Source organism: Uloborus diversus, chromosome 8 (genome assembly GCF_026930045.1).
Source record: "Uloborus diversus isolate 005 chromosome 8, Udiv.v.3.1, whole genome shotgun sequence".
In the NCBI taxonomy this organism is placed as follows: Eukaryota; Metazoa; Arthropoda; class Arachnida; order Araneae; family Uloboridae; genus Uloborus; species Uloborus diversus.
The window spans coordinates 88,792,596-88,807,874 of NC_072738.1; the positions used below are offsets into that span (position 1 = coordinate 88,792,596).

The 15,279-nt window shown below is 33.3% G+C and overlaps 1 protein-coding gene across 1 annotated transcript in view; it reads left to right on the forward strand.

Annotated features, from left to right (window-relative positions):
• LOC129227411 (uncharacterized) overlaps positions 1–15,279 on the forward strand; it is a 175,237-nt gene that overhangs the window by 96,201 nt on the left and 63,757 nt on the right. The window contains exons 4-6 of the mRNA XM_054861963.1: positions 4,705–4,968; positions 7,603–7,698; positions 11,434–11,556. Coding sequence (XP_054717938.1) covers positions 4,705–4,968; positions 7,603–7,698; positions 11,434–11,556 — 483 coding nt within the window. The remainder of the gene's footprint in view (positions 1–4,704; positions 4,969–7,602; positions 7,699–11,433; positions 11,557–15,279) is intronic.

The following is a 15,279-nucleotide window of genomic DNA, read 5'->3' on the forward strand; positions in this document are numbered from 1 at the left end:
AAATGCAGCAATACGCATCTCACATGTTTTTTTTTTTTTTTTCAAAAAAGTCAATACATATATCAGGATGTTTTAAATCTCTGTATGGTATTTTAATAATCTCCAAAGTTTCTTTTAAATGAAGTTTTTAATATCAAACAGCACTAAAAGGGTCAAAAAGCATCATGAATATCTTGTGATTGTTGTGCCCAAAAGCATTTGCATTGGATCTGAAGGGGGGGGGGGGATGCACTACAAGAATTAAAATGTTTGAATCAGCCCTTTAATTTAGAAATTTTAGGTTGGGGGGAGGGGAAGAAAGGTGCATACTCAATGCAAATTTTACTGCAAAATAACAAAAACCTTGCCTAATAATGCAAAAACATCCAAAATGAAAGGCCATGTTTAAATAGGAATTTATTTTTCAAAGATATAAATAATGTATGAAATAAGAAATTGTGATTGTCTTTTTAATTTCAGTTAGGAAGAAATTATTTGTTTGGAGTAAAAAATGTGCAGAATACGTGTGGTCGAGATACTTATATAATATAACTAATAAATATTTACTTTTTTAATATAAATCATTTCTGATGTCATTCATTCCTTTGTGTACTAAATTTGTACAACCCTTAAACTTGTATGAAACATGAATGCTTAAATTTCATCTTGTCATCTTAGCTTGTAAGGTGAACTGAATGCATAACTGTCTGCTCTCCCCCCCCTTTTTAGTGAAATTTAAATGACCTATTCTTTATTTTTAAATTTAATATTAAACTTAATTTTAGTTTTGTACTTTCCAAGTATTTTATCTTTTTTTATCATTAAATGGTGAAAAGTAAGTCACTCCCCTCTTTTGCCATAGCTTTAAACTGCAGATGTAATCCTCATTAATGTGGAGAAGTAAGGGCTTCAGATCATCCGAATTAATGAAAGTATAAATTTAACAAAATAGCCTCTAAGTTGAGCCAAGCTACATAAGCAAACTTCTGTAAATAATGAAAATTGTATTTTGAGTTCTGGAGATAAATATAAATCTGCATTAAAAGAAAATTACAAAAGTACAAAATATTGCCTACAAAAGTACATTAGTAGGCTAACTCGCCTTTTGCTTATTCAGTATGTACATTTAAATTACTTAATGGCTGTCTAGATTAAGCAAAGTCCAGTTTAATTATGGTCTGGATTAATGAAGGTTTACTGCATTCAAATCTTTTATTTCTGTTATGATAGGTATTCAAATAACTTTTTGATTAAAAAATCATAAAATATGGACTTAAAAAGTTACTTTTGTAAGATATTTTCCAATTATCGAGCGTTTCAGAAGAATAAGTCATATAGATTTAACTGTGTTGGAAACTAGATCAGTTTATAGAAATTGATGTCAGTTAGATCTAATTATTAATTTAAATTTATGAAAAATTAAATTACTTATTTTGTAGTTTTTACTGTGCATAAAAATAATTAGAAAAGTTTGTTAGGAATATTGCTAAACATATGGTATAACTTCTGACTCATTCCAAAAAAGGCCAAACTTGATTTTTTAAAAATTAATTTTAATCTTACTAATATTATATATGCGAAAGTTTGTCTGTATGGATGGATGTATGGATGTATGGATGGATGTATGGATGTTTGTTACTCTTTCACGCAAAAACTACTGAACGGATTTTGATGAAACTTTACAATAATATAGCTTATGCATCAGAATAACACATAGGGTAGTTTTCGTCCCGTTATGGGGGGCAAAACCCCCTTATAAAACACAATTTTTGTATAAATTCAATATTGGGATGAAAAAATACTTGCACATATTTACATTATATGTCCATCGAAAGCTCTGATTTTTCTGCTGAAGATGGCACCTGTTCGAAATTTCTAAGTAGAATAAAAAACGAGTTATGAGCTTTTTAGATCCATGTTCGAAGGCTTTCCTCAACTCAATACAGTATTTAGTGTATCATCTCAACTCCCTGTCGATAGCGACAATTGTTGTATTGTTGACTTTCTTTGCTTTTCGTGATTGTTCAAGGCTTTTCAAATCTTGAAGTAAGATTTTTGCACAAGATTGGCAAATAATACATGATTTGGCCATTTTCCATAAACGGAACTTTAATTAATTGTTTAAAATTTATGCTGATTGAACACTTACTCATTATCCAAACAACCAGCAGATCGCCGAAATTTTTTCAAAAGATTTCAGCTGATTTTGGCAGTTTTTTCAACGTTGCTGTTTTTGAAAAGACTACGTCATAATAGCTTTCACCATGTAAAAAATATCGCCAATCAATTTTCAAAAGACTTTTTACTGTGTTAAATAATCCAGCAACTTTAGGCAAATCCATAAACAGCACAAAAACTTCCATTAATTTTCCTTTTTGCACAATTTCAAAAAATCACCAAATTGTTTACTTATTTTGGTAACATTTCGGATGAAACTGTTTAGCGCCATTTTATGGTGACCAAAAATATCTCAGCGTCTGGCGACGATATCTCTGTAACGAAAATTAATATCATACTAGCTGCGTGCCCGGCGTTGCACGGGCTACCTCGAAAATAAAAGTTATGTCAAGTAACGCGAGTTCAACACTCAGGCTTGAACCAAAAAAAAAAAAAAGTCAGTGAAATTTTGTGGCAGATTGCGGAAAACCCCCATAAAGTAAACATTTTAAATCCCCCGATTACAGGAAAAGCCTCAAAACAAAAACAAGAATTTTACCTGTTCATATTCGAGAAAAAGAAATGGCAACAGATCTTTCATCTCAATGATTTTCTTCATGTAAATTTTTATAAAAGCGTTCATCCGGAAAGTTGAGTTGAAGCACTGAATAATAATTTGAATGGAGGAAAGCCTTCGAAAAATATGGATTTTATTTTGAAATCTAAGAGTCATAATTAATAAGTTTTAATTGATATCTCTGCTAATTATTATCGGAGGATTATGTTAAATAGCCAAACATGAAGACGGGAAGATGACGAATCCATCGATACCTGGTTCGATGGTCAGTTCACTGTCGTTCGGGAGAAGAAGCTTGGACATTAATAGATAGATAGATAGATACCTTTTATATGTAGAGACAAAGTAAGGAAAGAATGGGGGAGCATAATCGAAGGTACCCCGAAACGACTTTCGCAAATTCGGTAAAATCGCACCAAGAGCCACAATGATTGAAATTTCCCGAAATAACTAAAGCAAGTATAAGGGGATTACGAGAGCAGCTACTTTTTTTTAATCACTTCGCACTTCATTAGCCATACAGAGAAGGTTTTAGACTCCATGTTAAAAAAAAGTATCAACTGATTAATCTTTTTAAATATGAGAAGATTATTTTGATGTTTTTTAAATTTGTATATGCTTAAATATAGTGCTTTCGTTTCTAAATCAATACTACTTTGTTCTTTATACTTATTGCTATTTTAGTTTTATGGGTAAGGAAGAAACTGATTTTTAATCACGTCAAAAAGATGTGTTTTAAATTCTTTCACCTAACCCTGACCCAGGCAACGCCGGGTCCTTCATAATTTTTCTTCATTGATTTATTTTCCTTTGTGTTTTTTCATTTATCTGTACATTTATTTACGGTTCACTGAAACAATACCTACCTATGCATTAAAATTCAAGGATTTTTAGTTGATAATTATTTCCAGTTTTTTTGTTTAAAATTCATTTAAATTTAACATTTTTGTAGAAAAAGTCATTATTTAAAAAGAAAATAAATCAATGTTTTTAATAAAATGTTTCAAACGTTCAATATTTTATTTACATATCTAGAAAAAATTTCTTCATGTGTTAAGGGCCAAGAAAAAATTCTGAGAAGAAATATACAAACTATAAGTAGCACCCAGTAATGCTGAAAGACAAACAAATGCCATTTGAATTCTATTTTAAAGCCTATATAGAGAGCTAAACATAAATACCAAAAGAGCTGAAGTCCAAATTACCCAACCAGTGGACCCAAGTTACCCCCCCCCCTCCCCCAAAGTCAGTCAAACTTAATAAACTAATATAACGTTTCATAAAACATGTGTATTTTTGTTTTCATGTAAAATGTGTGAGCTTTTGGAACTTAGCAAAAATGAATACATAAATAAAATATTATATATAAATATTTGTTAAGGAAAACAAGAAAGTTATCTGCACAGAAATTGGCATATTGTTTCGAATTGTGTTAAATACATTTTTTCATAAAAATTAGTTATGGAATTAGACGGTAAAGAAACTGAGAAAAAAGCAAAATTAAGAAAAAGTAAGGAAAAAATGTGCGCAGAAATACATTAAGGTCAAAAATCACTACTTTTGATGATGACAGAAATCTACAAAAGTGTCATGAAGCTCTCTGATATTTCTATTTTGTGCCCTTTGTGATCTCAAAATAGGGATTTTATATTTAACAATTCTGTACCTCAGATCCACAAGGACATGAGTCACAGTATTATAGTTTTAAAGGAGAGAGAAAAAACTTTTTCTAGGGCATGCATACAAAGGAGGGGAGGCACACTCTTTTATACCTGGTGAAAAATTGTAAAGGATTTTTGAAAAAGAATTACGTTCACATGGCTTGATAGGCTTCTACATAAAATCACTAATAAACAAAAATTCGCAATTTTTGAATTTACCTCCATTTGACTCTGAGATACAGAACTAGCACCATTCTCTACCTCATTGTTCACAGTGTTGTAGAATACATATACATTTTTTGTAAAATAACATATGATTATCCCACACAGGTTCTGGTATGTGATAGGCTCACCGATTCAGGAAAATTGGCTGCCGTTTGCAGCTCCTCGGCCAACAAGGAAAATGAACTGGACCGGCTCTGCTTCTTGGTCACTGTCATCAGCAATGGCCGCAAGTGGATGGTGCGGAGGAGCTATAAGAACTTCATGTTCCTGGACACACAGTTGCACAGATGTGTTTATGACAGGAAGTACAGTCTGCTCAAAGAGCTTCCAAATTTCACTCCCGAGGAGACAGATTCTGAAGAAGCTGAGGTACGTGATGCATGACTTCTGTGTTAGTGATAAATTTCTGTAGATAATGCATTTTAACGTTGATATTAGATAATGCATTTTAACGTTGATATAATCTAAGGGTAGAACCTTCATTTCAAAAATTTCCAAAAGGGGGGAGGGGTGTCAATACAGTTTATAGGAAGAAAACAAAACACATACAAAAATGCATAATTACATTATGGTTCTAAAATGAGGGGGGAGGGTCATTGTTTACTCCCTGATCGCCCAAACAATGGGTCAGTCTGGGAGGCTACCACGCCTTGCTCGCTGTCGCTCACTCACCTCCAAGAAATGTAAGTACAGTCATACCTCAATTACACAAACTCGACAGGGATGCCAAAATGTTTTGTGTTGACCGAATTTTGCGTTAGCCCATATCCAGGTTTATTGGATTTTAAGTAAGCAGACAAGTTTTTTTTTTTTGTGACTCAGAAAATATAGGAACCAAAGTAAATTTATGCAAAAATGTACACACAAGCATTTATATTTATAAGTGAAGTAAGAAACACAAGTAACAGGCAATGGCCATTCGGGCGTTTCTCTATGCAGTATTTTCAAACATCTCATTTTTGCTTGATAGCAATACTAGATTTTTGCTGCAGTGTTGGTGGGTAAAAAAACTCAATTCATTGCTTTTAGACCTTAAACCTCTACATGGGTAGAAAAGTTGCCCAAAATTAGACAAACTTTTATTTTTTCACGAAGAAATTTGAAATCTAGGTTTATCAGCCACTTGGTAAAGATTTCACTGTTCATACAGATGAGACGGGCTCCGCCCGGGCCCGAAGCGGGCTCGGGCTCTAGAACCGAAAATAAGTTTCGGGCTCGGGAGGGCTCGGGCTCAAGCACAGGTATTCAATCGCTAATCTCCATACAAATTCAAAGCAAATAAACATTTTCCTACTGTGAGAAAATGAAAGAAACATTTAAATCGGTTCAATCAATGTCAAATTTACCCCCCCCCCCTTTCCAAAAAAAATTAAACCTTATTTATAGTGGTTTTTTTGTTTGCGATTAGTATTGCAATATATGATACAATAATGCATTTGAAGTGGAGCATTTTAAGAAAATTTAGAAATCTCTCTGTTAATGAAGAACATTTGACATAACTTTTTTCATTAGCAGAGAGATCATGTCAGACTGTAGAAGGCTCGGTTTTTGATACAAGAAAGTTTCCTTCGGGCTCGGGCGGGCTCGGATTTTGGTCCGAGACAATATCACTCGGGCTCGGGCGGGCTCGGTTACAAATTTTCGGGCTCGAACGGACCCGGGCTCTCAAAAATGAGCCCGAACTCATCTCTGCTGTTCACCCAAGCTTTATTGCTGTAAGCATAGTCTACAATTAAAGTTCATACTTTCTTAAAGAAACCAGATTTTCAGGATTTTCCTACAACTAGGAGAGAACTTTTCTTGCTGCCATCCATGTCGCTTGCGTCCAATTACAGATATTTCAACTTTTGAAATTAATTTCATGGAAAAGGATGTGGATTTCCTTTTGCTTTTCCTCTTTTCTTTCAAGACCTTAAAATTTTCTTCCTCTTATGCGGGAATTTGTCTAAATCCTATTTGTATTAAGTGATTGATTTAACACTAATTAGTAGCTTTATCTGATGGGGAGTGGCATTTATTTTGCGCTGAGCAAAATTTTGTGTTAAGCGAGTTCGTGTTAACAGGGTTTGACTGTAATTCCATTTGGATTAAGTCTATGTGAATAAGGATTTCATCAATTGAGGTAAATCTTAATGAAGTACAGAAAAAAAGTTTCTCTAAAATTATGATGAAGTTTTGTTAGTATTATAATAATTAAAACACGCACCCACATTAATGTAATTTAAATGTACACTAAATGATCTAATAGTAAATGAACACACTACACATTAATGTGTGTTCATTTAGTATTTTATGCTCGGTTCAAGTGCGCCCATATGGGGGGTAGGCAAGTGGGGGCTCAAGCCCCCCTTTGAACTTTGAACTTCCTTGCTTTTAGTACTTTTTTCTTTGCAAAAATGTAAAAACATTTCTTCTCCAGCAATTAATGAATAAGTTATTAAAAATGTCAAATTTTAATAACTCTAATCTGTACTGAAATCGGTTTCCATGGGGAAAATATCCTGCTAAACCATGGGGAAAATATCTAAGCCCCCGCTTAAAATTTTACATATTGGCGCCCTTGGCTCTGTTTAATCTTTTAACATTCTATTGATCTCCAGTCCACCCTCCTCACCCTTTGTCAAAATGAGTGTATGATGCTTGTAATTCTTAGTATGAAACAAATTACCAAAAAAAAAAAAAAGCAATATTGCCTTAATAACAGTAAAATAAGTCATTTGCAAGTTATGGAAACTGAATTTCATCATAATTTTAAAATAAACTGAAAGGAAAAGACTTTTGTTTTGTAAAAAAAAAATCAATGCGTAAAAGTAAGATAGCAGTAATTTTTCTCAACTGAGCAAACTCAGATTGGTACAATATTCTGCTTTGCTATTATGCTTAAAGAAAAAGGCTTCACCCGAATAAGAGGGCAATTAAGATAAGCCACTTAATTTTTTTATAAAATTGTTTATGTCAAAATGTAAGTATAAATCTATAGATTGTCCATTTTAATTTTTACAGGAGAAGATTCGAAATTTGTTATCTGAATACCTTGAAAGATTTTCACAACTAGCAGGAAGCTTAATCAATTGTGGACCTGTTCTCAATTGGTTTGAGGTATGTTTTTTTTTTTTTTTTTTGTTTTGTTTGAGTTAACAATACATTTTTGCATTTTCAATGCAAAAATGTGAAAACTTTTGTTTTAAAAATGTTTTTTGTACTACTTTTTCATTATAGATTTAAATATTGATTCTAGAACTTTTTACATATGCACATTATGAATTTCAAGTTGTTTTAACTCCTAAATTGTGTAATGTCAAATAATCCTTGCATATATTTTAACTCACTACTAGTTGAGAGAAAAATGTACCTTGAGATTCCTGATGATCAAATAGTTATATTGATTAGGCAAATTCACATTATACAGGGTGTGTCACAGTTCCCTCCAGACTTTGAAAAACTTATTAAAGCAATAAAACTACCAAACAGCAACAGACTTTACTGGAACAATCTAACAAGATTTGTATCAAAAATGTTCGTTATGTGAACATTTGGTGATGTGGCACGTATCAGGTTTAAAATCTAATTCTTGTTTCATTTACAGTTAGTTACATATCACAATCAATGTTCATTCATTTTCCAAAGGGGCACTTTCCATTATCTGTCAGACGTTCACCATTTCCTCAATAACAAGCTTCTTGGTCATTGAATCGTAAGAGGTCCTGAGGGCAACAATCGCCTTCTTCTGTAGCCCCATGCTGTCCAGACCTAACTTTGTGTGATTTTTACTTTCTTCTATATCTAATATATAGAAAAAAGTATTGGATTCGTGCAAATTTTCGAATTTCGAATTTTGACGGATTTTGAACGTTTTGAGTGTGCTGAGTCCATTTTGACCATTTTTGGAAAATGTCTGTATGTCTGTGTGTGTGTGTGTGTCATGCATGTGTGTGACCAGTTTTTTTGTGGCTGCTCTACAGCAAAAACTACCGCATGAAATCAAACGAAATTTGGTACACATATGTGCCGCTATATGAACTTGTGCCCATTGGTTTTTGGCGCGAATTCCTCCAAGGGGGGTGGAGCAGTGGGACGTTTCTTGAGTATGTGTGCATTCCCCAGGAAGTTACTGCCGGAATCAAACAAAATTTTGTCCATATGTTGTGCCTAACAAGTACAGGTGCTGATTCAATTTTGGTTTCAATAGCTCAAATGAGGGTTGAGCTATAGGAAGTTTTTTGTCATCAATCGTTACTGCTGTACTCAAGAAATATTGAACGGAATCAAACAAAAATTTATCGACAAGTAGCCCTTAGAAAGTATGATAGCTGCTTTTATTTTGGCATCAACAGCTAAAAAGGGGGTGGCGCAATTGACCGTTCTTTTTTTTCCACTGTGAGTGCCATATCTCAAGAAGTAATAAAATTTGGAATAAATGTGAATGCATATCTGAACAGGTGTTGGTTCAATTTTGGCGCCAATCGCTCCATGGGGGGCTGATTTTTTCTTTTTCTTTTGTGTGAATAAAAATAGCTTTCTAAATGCAACAATAAGAAGGATAAATTGTAATAGACTGTCGTCTGCGTATTTCGCATGATTTTGATTGTTGGAAAATGTCCAGAAAATCGCAATGATTCAAACTTTTTAACTGTTGCCAGCTTGTGTTTGTTAACAAATAAATGTTTGTAATTATTTTAAGCAAGGCTTTTAAAATAATTTTAAATTTTTATTCTTTGCTTTGCTTTTGAGATAAATTGAGAATTAGGATGAACGTCAAATTTTTCCATGTGTAATTTCAATTTTTTTGGGAATATTGCTTCCTCGTCAAACATGAGGAGGGATTAGAATTATAAGAAAGACATAGAAGAAAGTTTCGTGATGGCCACAACATACTAGTTATATATGTGGTTATGTCAAAAAGCATGTGTTTGTGCAAACTTTACCATGTGATTAACAAGACTTTTTCCAATGGATCAATTCTGCATTTTTTATATATACAGTAACAACATTGACTTCACCTGAAAAATAAAACATTACAAGTTTTGTTTCACAATTGCTCGATATGGGAACCTATCCTAATGCAGCAGGTATCAGGTCTAAAGTCAATATCGTGTTTCGCTCACTGTAACATCTCACAATCAATGGTCATTCATTTTCCAACAACATGGGACATCCCCCATTATCTGACAGATATTTGCGATTTCCTCATTAACAAGTTATTTGATTGTTGAATCTGACAAGGTTCTGATGAAAACAATCGCCTTCTTCCGTGGCCACCACCTTCTCCAGACCTACCTCCATGTGATTTTTTTAATGGGGTTACAGCAAAATGCATGTGTTTGTAACCTTTTCGCACAAGATTTAGGCCAAAGGATCACAACTGCATTTGCTACCATTGATTGTAACATGTTACAGCAAGTGAAACAGGACTTAAACTTTAGACTTGATATCAGCAGCATTGCAAAAGGTTCATTTGTGAAACAAATCTTGTAATGTTTCTGTCTCCAGTTAAGTCAACATTGTTGGTGTATTGGTAATATATTTGTTATAATAAACCTTCCAAACTCCAGACGGAAATGTGACACACCCTTCATATTCTCCCCCCCCCCCCCCTTCCTATTTCTTACAATTTGTTTAAAATTTCATGCTGGTACTTAATAGTGAAATAATACTGTATTTTTCCTTCTCGCAATTGATGCAATATTTAAAGAACTTTTGGAAAGAAAAGTAAAAAAACATGTTGAATAAAAATGCAGCAATGTAAAATTAATCTTCGTGCTACCAAAATCATTTTGAAAATAATCTTGAGAGTCATATTTCAGACTTGTTTTTTCACTAAACTAATGTTAACAAAATATCATTTTTCAATTAAAGTCTAACACCACAATGTTTTGATTGAATATCTGACAAAAGCAAATTTATTTTACTTTAATTATTCAACTTATTTTGCTTTAACTGCTTTTTTTTTTTTTTTTTCAAATCTTCTGCACTTTCTGTGCTACTTTTTTGCTGTTTTTTTACTGTGCTGTTTTTTAAACTATTTTTTGCCTTCCTTGTGTCAAATCATGTAAACTCGGCTTATATTTTCATTTACTTAAGTTTATTTCTTATTGGGGCACTTTTTTTTGCAATTAAAGCCATTTGAGAGAAATATGTATACAGTGGGCACCGGTTAATGTAATCAGTGGTTAATTAAATCAGCCGCTTTATGGAATTAAAATTGTTTAGAACAAATGGATTCATATAAGCGGCGGCCGCTGTATGAGTCATTTTTATTGTTACTTTATATCAGCGAAAGATAAACAAGCATGTTTTTCCTTCTGTAGTAATGGAAAGATTTTTTGTTATTTAGAATTTTTAATGGTGACAGCTTTGATATTTTTATGATTTTAACTTCATTACTGTATTTAGTGTTCTGTATTATATATTTAGTCACAATGAGCATATCGTCACCTAAAGGTAGCGGTAGGGATATCTTACTGTTATTCCTGGGATTAGATGTCTTACTGTTGCTCTGAGGTCACAATATATTAAATTGTAATTTGATTTAAATGAATTTGAAATACATTAACCATGTAAATTAAACTATATTGTCAACAGTTGTTTTTCCTATAACTTTATTTATACTATTTATTTTAAATCTTTATAATGATTAAAAGGAGGAAAAAAGCCTTTTTAGAAAATATAAACATTTATTCAAGATGAAAATTGTCTGTATTTAAAATTGCTCTATCAGCAAACCCACATCTCTGTTTAAATGAATCTAATCTTATTTACTGTGTCAAGTTTTGAATTGTATCCCCCCCCCCCCTTGCATGAATCTTAATTTGTTTTTTCTATTCTATTATTTAGTTGGATAACAGAGGCAACCGCTTGATTGTGACAGATGAAGTAGCCATCAACACTCCAGCAGTTGCAGCTGCTTATGTTGTTGTTCCGTATTCAGCTCTGGCTACTGATGAAATTTCTTTCGATGTGAGTTCAATTACACATTCCATCACTTTTCCTGTATTTTAAGCTCCAACGAAACAAGTAACTAAAAAGTAATAAAATTCCAGAATTCTCTGCTTCGGGGGAAAAAAAAAAAAAAAAAAACAGAGAATTTTCCGCAGATTTTTATTAAACAATGAAAGTAGAAGAAATTTGAGAATCCCATAGTAAAAAATGATTTCTTAACTATTTGGAAAAGTATATTCTGTATGAAATCATTACTATTAAACAGAAAAACCTTTTTTATACTTAACAATTGTAAAATAGACCATTTAGAATAAGGGTACATACAAAGAAGAACAGAAACTTTAATTACCTTTGTTGACTAACTTACGTAAATATTGTCTACTTAAGTACGCCTATGTAAAAGAAAACTTTGAATTTGACCATACAGCAAAAGTAAACTGAAGAATATTGAAATGAGGACCTATGAATGCAATCAATAAAATTGTAACCTTTATTTTTTTACTCAAGCTACAAGTAAATATTTTGAACAGAGGAAGTCATTTTTGTACACCTTGCCAAAATTAAATAAAGATTTTGAATGTGTATAGAGATATCTGAGTTAACAAGAGAAAGAATGGATAAAGCTTTTTTTCACTTACCAAACATTTTATTACTGATAGATTATTCTTAATAACTATTGTTATTATCAGAATATTATTCTTAACATGTGTCAGGTGTAGCAAATATTTTTTTTATATACAGTCAGCTTGCGATAACTTGAACTTTGATAACTCGAATTTTTTGATATCTCGAAAAAAAAAGTATTTCCCTGCACCTTTATTATGTTTTTAATGAAATTTTATCTGTTTAACTCGAACTATTTTTCCCTTCTTCTCGACAACTCGATTTTTTTTCCCATTCACTCAAAAAAATTTCAATCTTTCAAAACTCTATTTTCGAACTCCTATGCCTTTTACTTTGTTACCCCCCCCCCCCCATTTACGCGCTCTTGAGAAGAAAAACGTGTCCTTGGGCTCTCTCTTTTGTTTGTGATTTTCACAGTTGTGTTCATCACAGGTATGTGGGAGGGGAGAGGTGTTTCAGCTGCTGTTTTCTGTCAGACGTGGACAATGGTCAAGTTCCTAGAATAAACGTACTCTCAACCTGAGTGACCAGTTCCCCATACACAAACCCTTCCTCGTTCTAGCCTTCATCTTCCTACTTCACTTATTAGGCTGTGAAGAAGCTCAGGTTTATTTTTCATCAAATTATGGCTACAAAACAAAAATGCACTACACTTTCTATTGCAGAGAAAGCAAGCATCACATGACTTCCTTTTACAGCAATGTAATGTCATTTCCTCATTACTCGCAATTTTAATGTGATTCAATAGTTTACTCTCTAAATATCACCAAAAGTGGCCAAATTGAAACCAGATTTAAACGAAAAAAAAAATCGCGAAATGTGTCGCCAAGGTGGTGACAAGACTTGGCGACCAAAAGACTGGCGATATATCGCCAAGTGTCCGCCAAATCATAACACCACTTGAGTTTACATCAAAATTAACAATGATTTCCCCCCAAAAATGGGCAAAAGACCCCTTTAGAAAAACCGGAATGCAACCAAAAGGGGAGGTGTACAACTAGACCCCACTAGGGGTCTACATACCAAATTTCAACTTTCTAGGACTTATTGTTCTTGAGTTATGCGACATACATACTCACATACATACATACGTACATACAGACATCAAGAGAAAATTCGTTGTAATTAACTCGGGAGTCGTCGTCATTATGGATATTTCGTGTGTCTGTACGTTCTTAGGCACTTATCCATGTGTGGTTGAGTCGGGAAAAAAAAAATTCAATATTTAATCCGGGTGAGTAAAATGGAAATTAAGGTCAATTTTTGAGTGAAAATTTTTTTCGCGAATATAATACTTCCTTTTTTGTAAAAGGAAGTGAAAAAGGTGATTGATGCGGTTGAAAAAGGGGGAAAGAATGATTGATATTGCAAAGGAATTTGGTATTCCAATCAGCACAGTCAACCTTTCTCAAAAATAAAGAGACTATTTTTAAAAACTTTGATAATAATCAAGGGGATCCGAAAAAAATGAAAATTGCGGAATATGTGGAAGTGGAAAAATGCTTGATTAAATGGATTACCCAGAGTCGAACCCAGAACACTCCACTTGGTGGAAACATATTGAGAGAAAAAGCAGAGGATATTGGGAAACAACTCGTCTTTACAGATTTCAAAGCAAGTAGTGGTTAATTTGAAAATTTTCAAGAAAAGAAACAACATCATTTTTTACAAAATTTGTGGAGAAAGTGGCAGTGTAAGTCAAGAAGTCTGCAAAGAATGCAAGGGATCAATGTCTTCAATTTTAAAAGATTATGACGAGAAAGATGTATTCAATGCCAATGAAACAGGTCTATTTTTTAAATGTCTTCCTGACAAAACAATGGCTGTGAAAGGGGAAGCTTGCCATGCCGGAAAGAGAAGCATGGAAAGAGCAACTTTGTTACTGTGCACCAACATGGATGGATCAGAAAAATGAAGCCAGTAATGATAGGAAAATAAAAAATGCCAAGATTTTTTGCTGGAGTTAAATTATTACCTGTGGATTAGGAAGCTAACACAAAATCATAGATAACAGCCGAATTGTTTGAAAAATGGCTGAAAAATTTAGACCGTACAATGTCTAGTCAAAACCGCAAGATTTGTTGACAACTGTACAGCTCATCCAAGCTCAATTACGACGATATTAAAATCTGTAAAACTGGAGTTCCTTCCGCCCAATACCATTTCAAAACTTCAACCGTTAGATCAGGGAATCATCCAAAATTTCAAATTGAAATATCGTCATCAAGTCCTAAAAAAATGAATTGCTGAGATTGACGAAGGAAGCAATCCTTCTGTAAATGTGTTGCAGGCAATGAGAATGGTTGATAAAGCCTGGAATTGCATTGAGCAAAGAACAATGGCAAACTGCTTTAGAAAGGCAGGTTTCCATAAAGCATTTTCAGAGGAAATCCACCTAGAGGAAGGAAAAGAAAAGGAAATTGAGGAAACAGTTGATGAGGAATGGAGTTTAGTGTTGAAAGCTCTGCAATTAGATCCTGTAACAACATTTCGAGACTTTGTCAACATAGATGATGATGTTCAAATAAGTGGGAATTTATCGGACAAAGGCATAGTTGACGAGTTTAGATCACTCTCGGAAGAGGAAGATGATTGAAGAACTTATCCTTCCAAAAAAGATCACCTTTAATGAAGCGAAAATTTGCATGCATGTGATGCGGGCGTTCATTGAATCAAGATCTGGTATGAACTCAAAAGACATTCAGTGCTATTTCCCATCTAGAAAATATAATTGACGTGTAAAGAAAAAGAGTACCCGTCAATCTCTTCTTGACAAATATTTTAAACTAGTGGTACAAGTACGGCTTTGCCTGTAGTAGAAAAGGAAAAGGTCATTTGGTTCGCCTCTATATTTACAAATATTAGATGATGATTTTCTCGCCAATTTGTTATATTCATTTGTTTGCCCTTGTTACGGTTCCACGTTATGATAATTTCGTAATTTATCATAACCTGAAACCCTGGTGATAATTTGCTCGGTAAAATTTTCTTAAAATTAGAATAGAAAAAGAACAAAATTGAATTTTCGAAAAATCTCTTCGAGGTGCACACCTCCATGCTACCAACTAAAGTTGTGCCAAATTTCATGAAAATCGACCGAACAGTCTAGGCGCTATG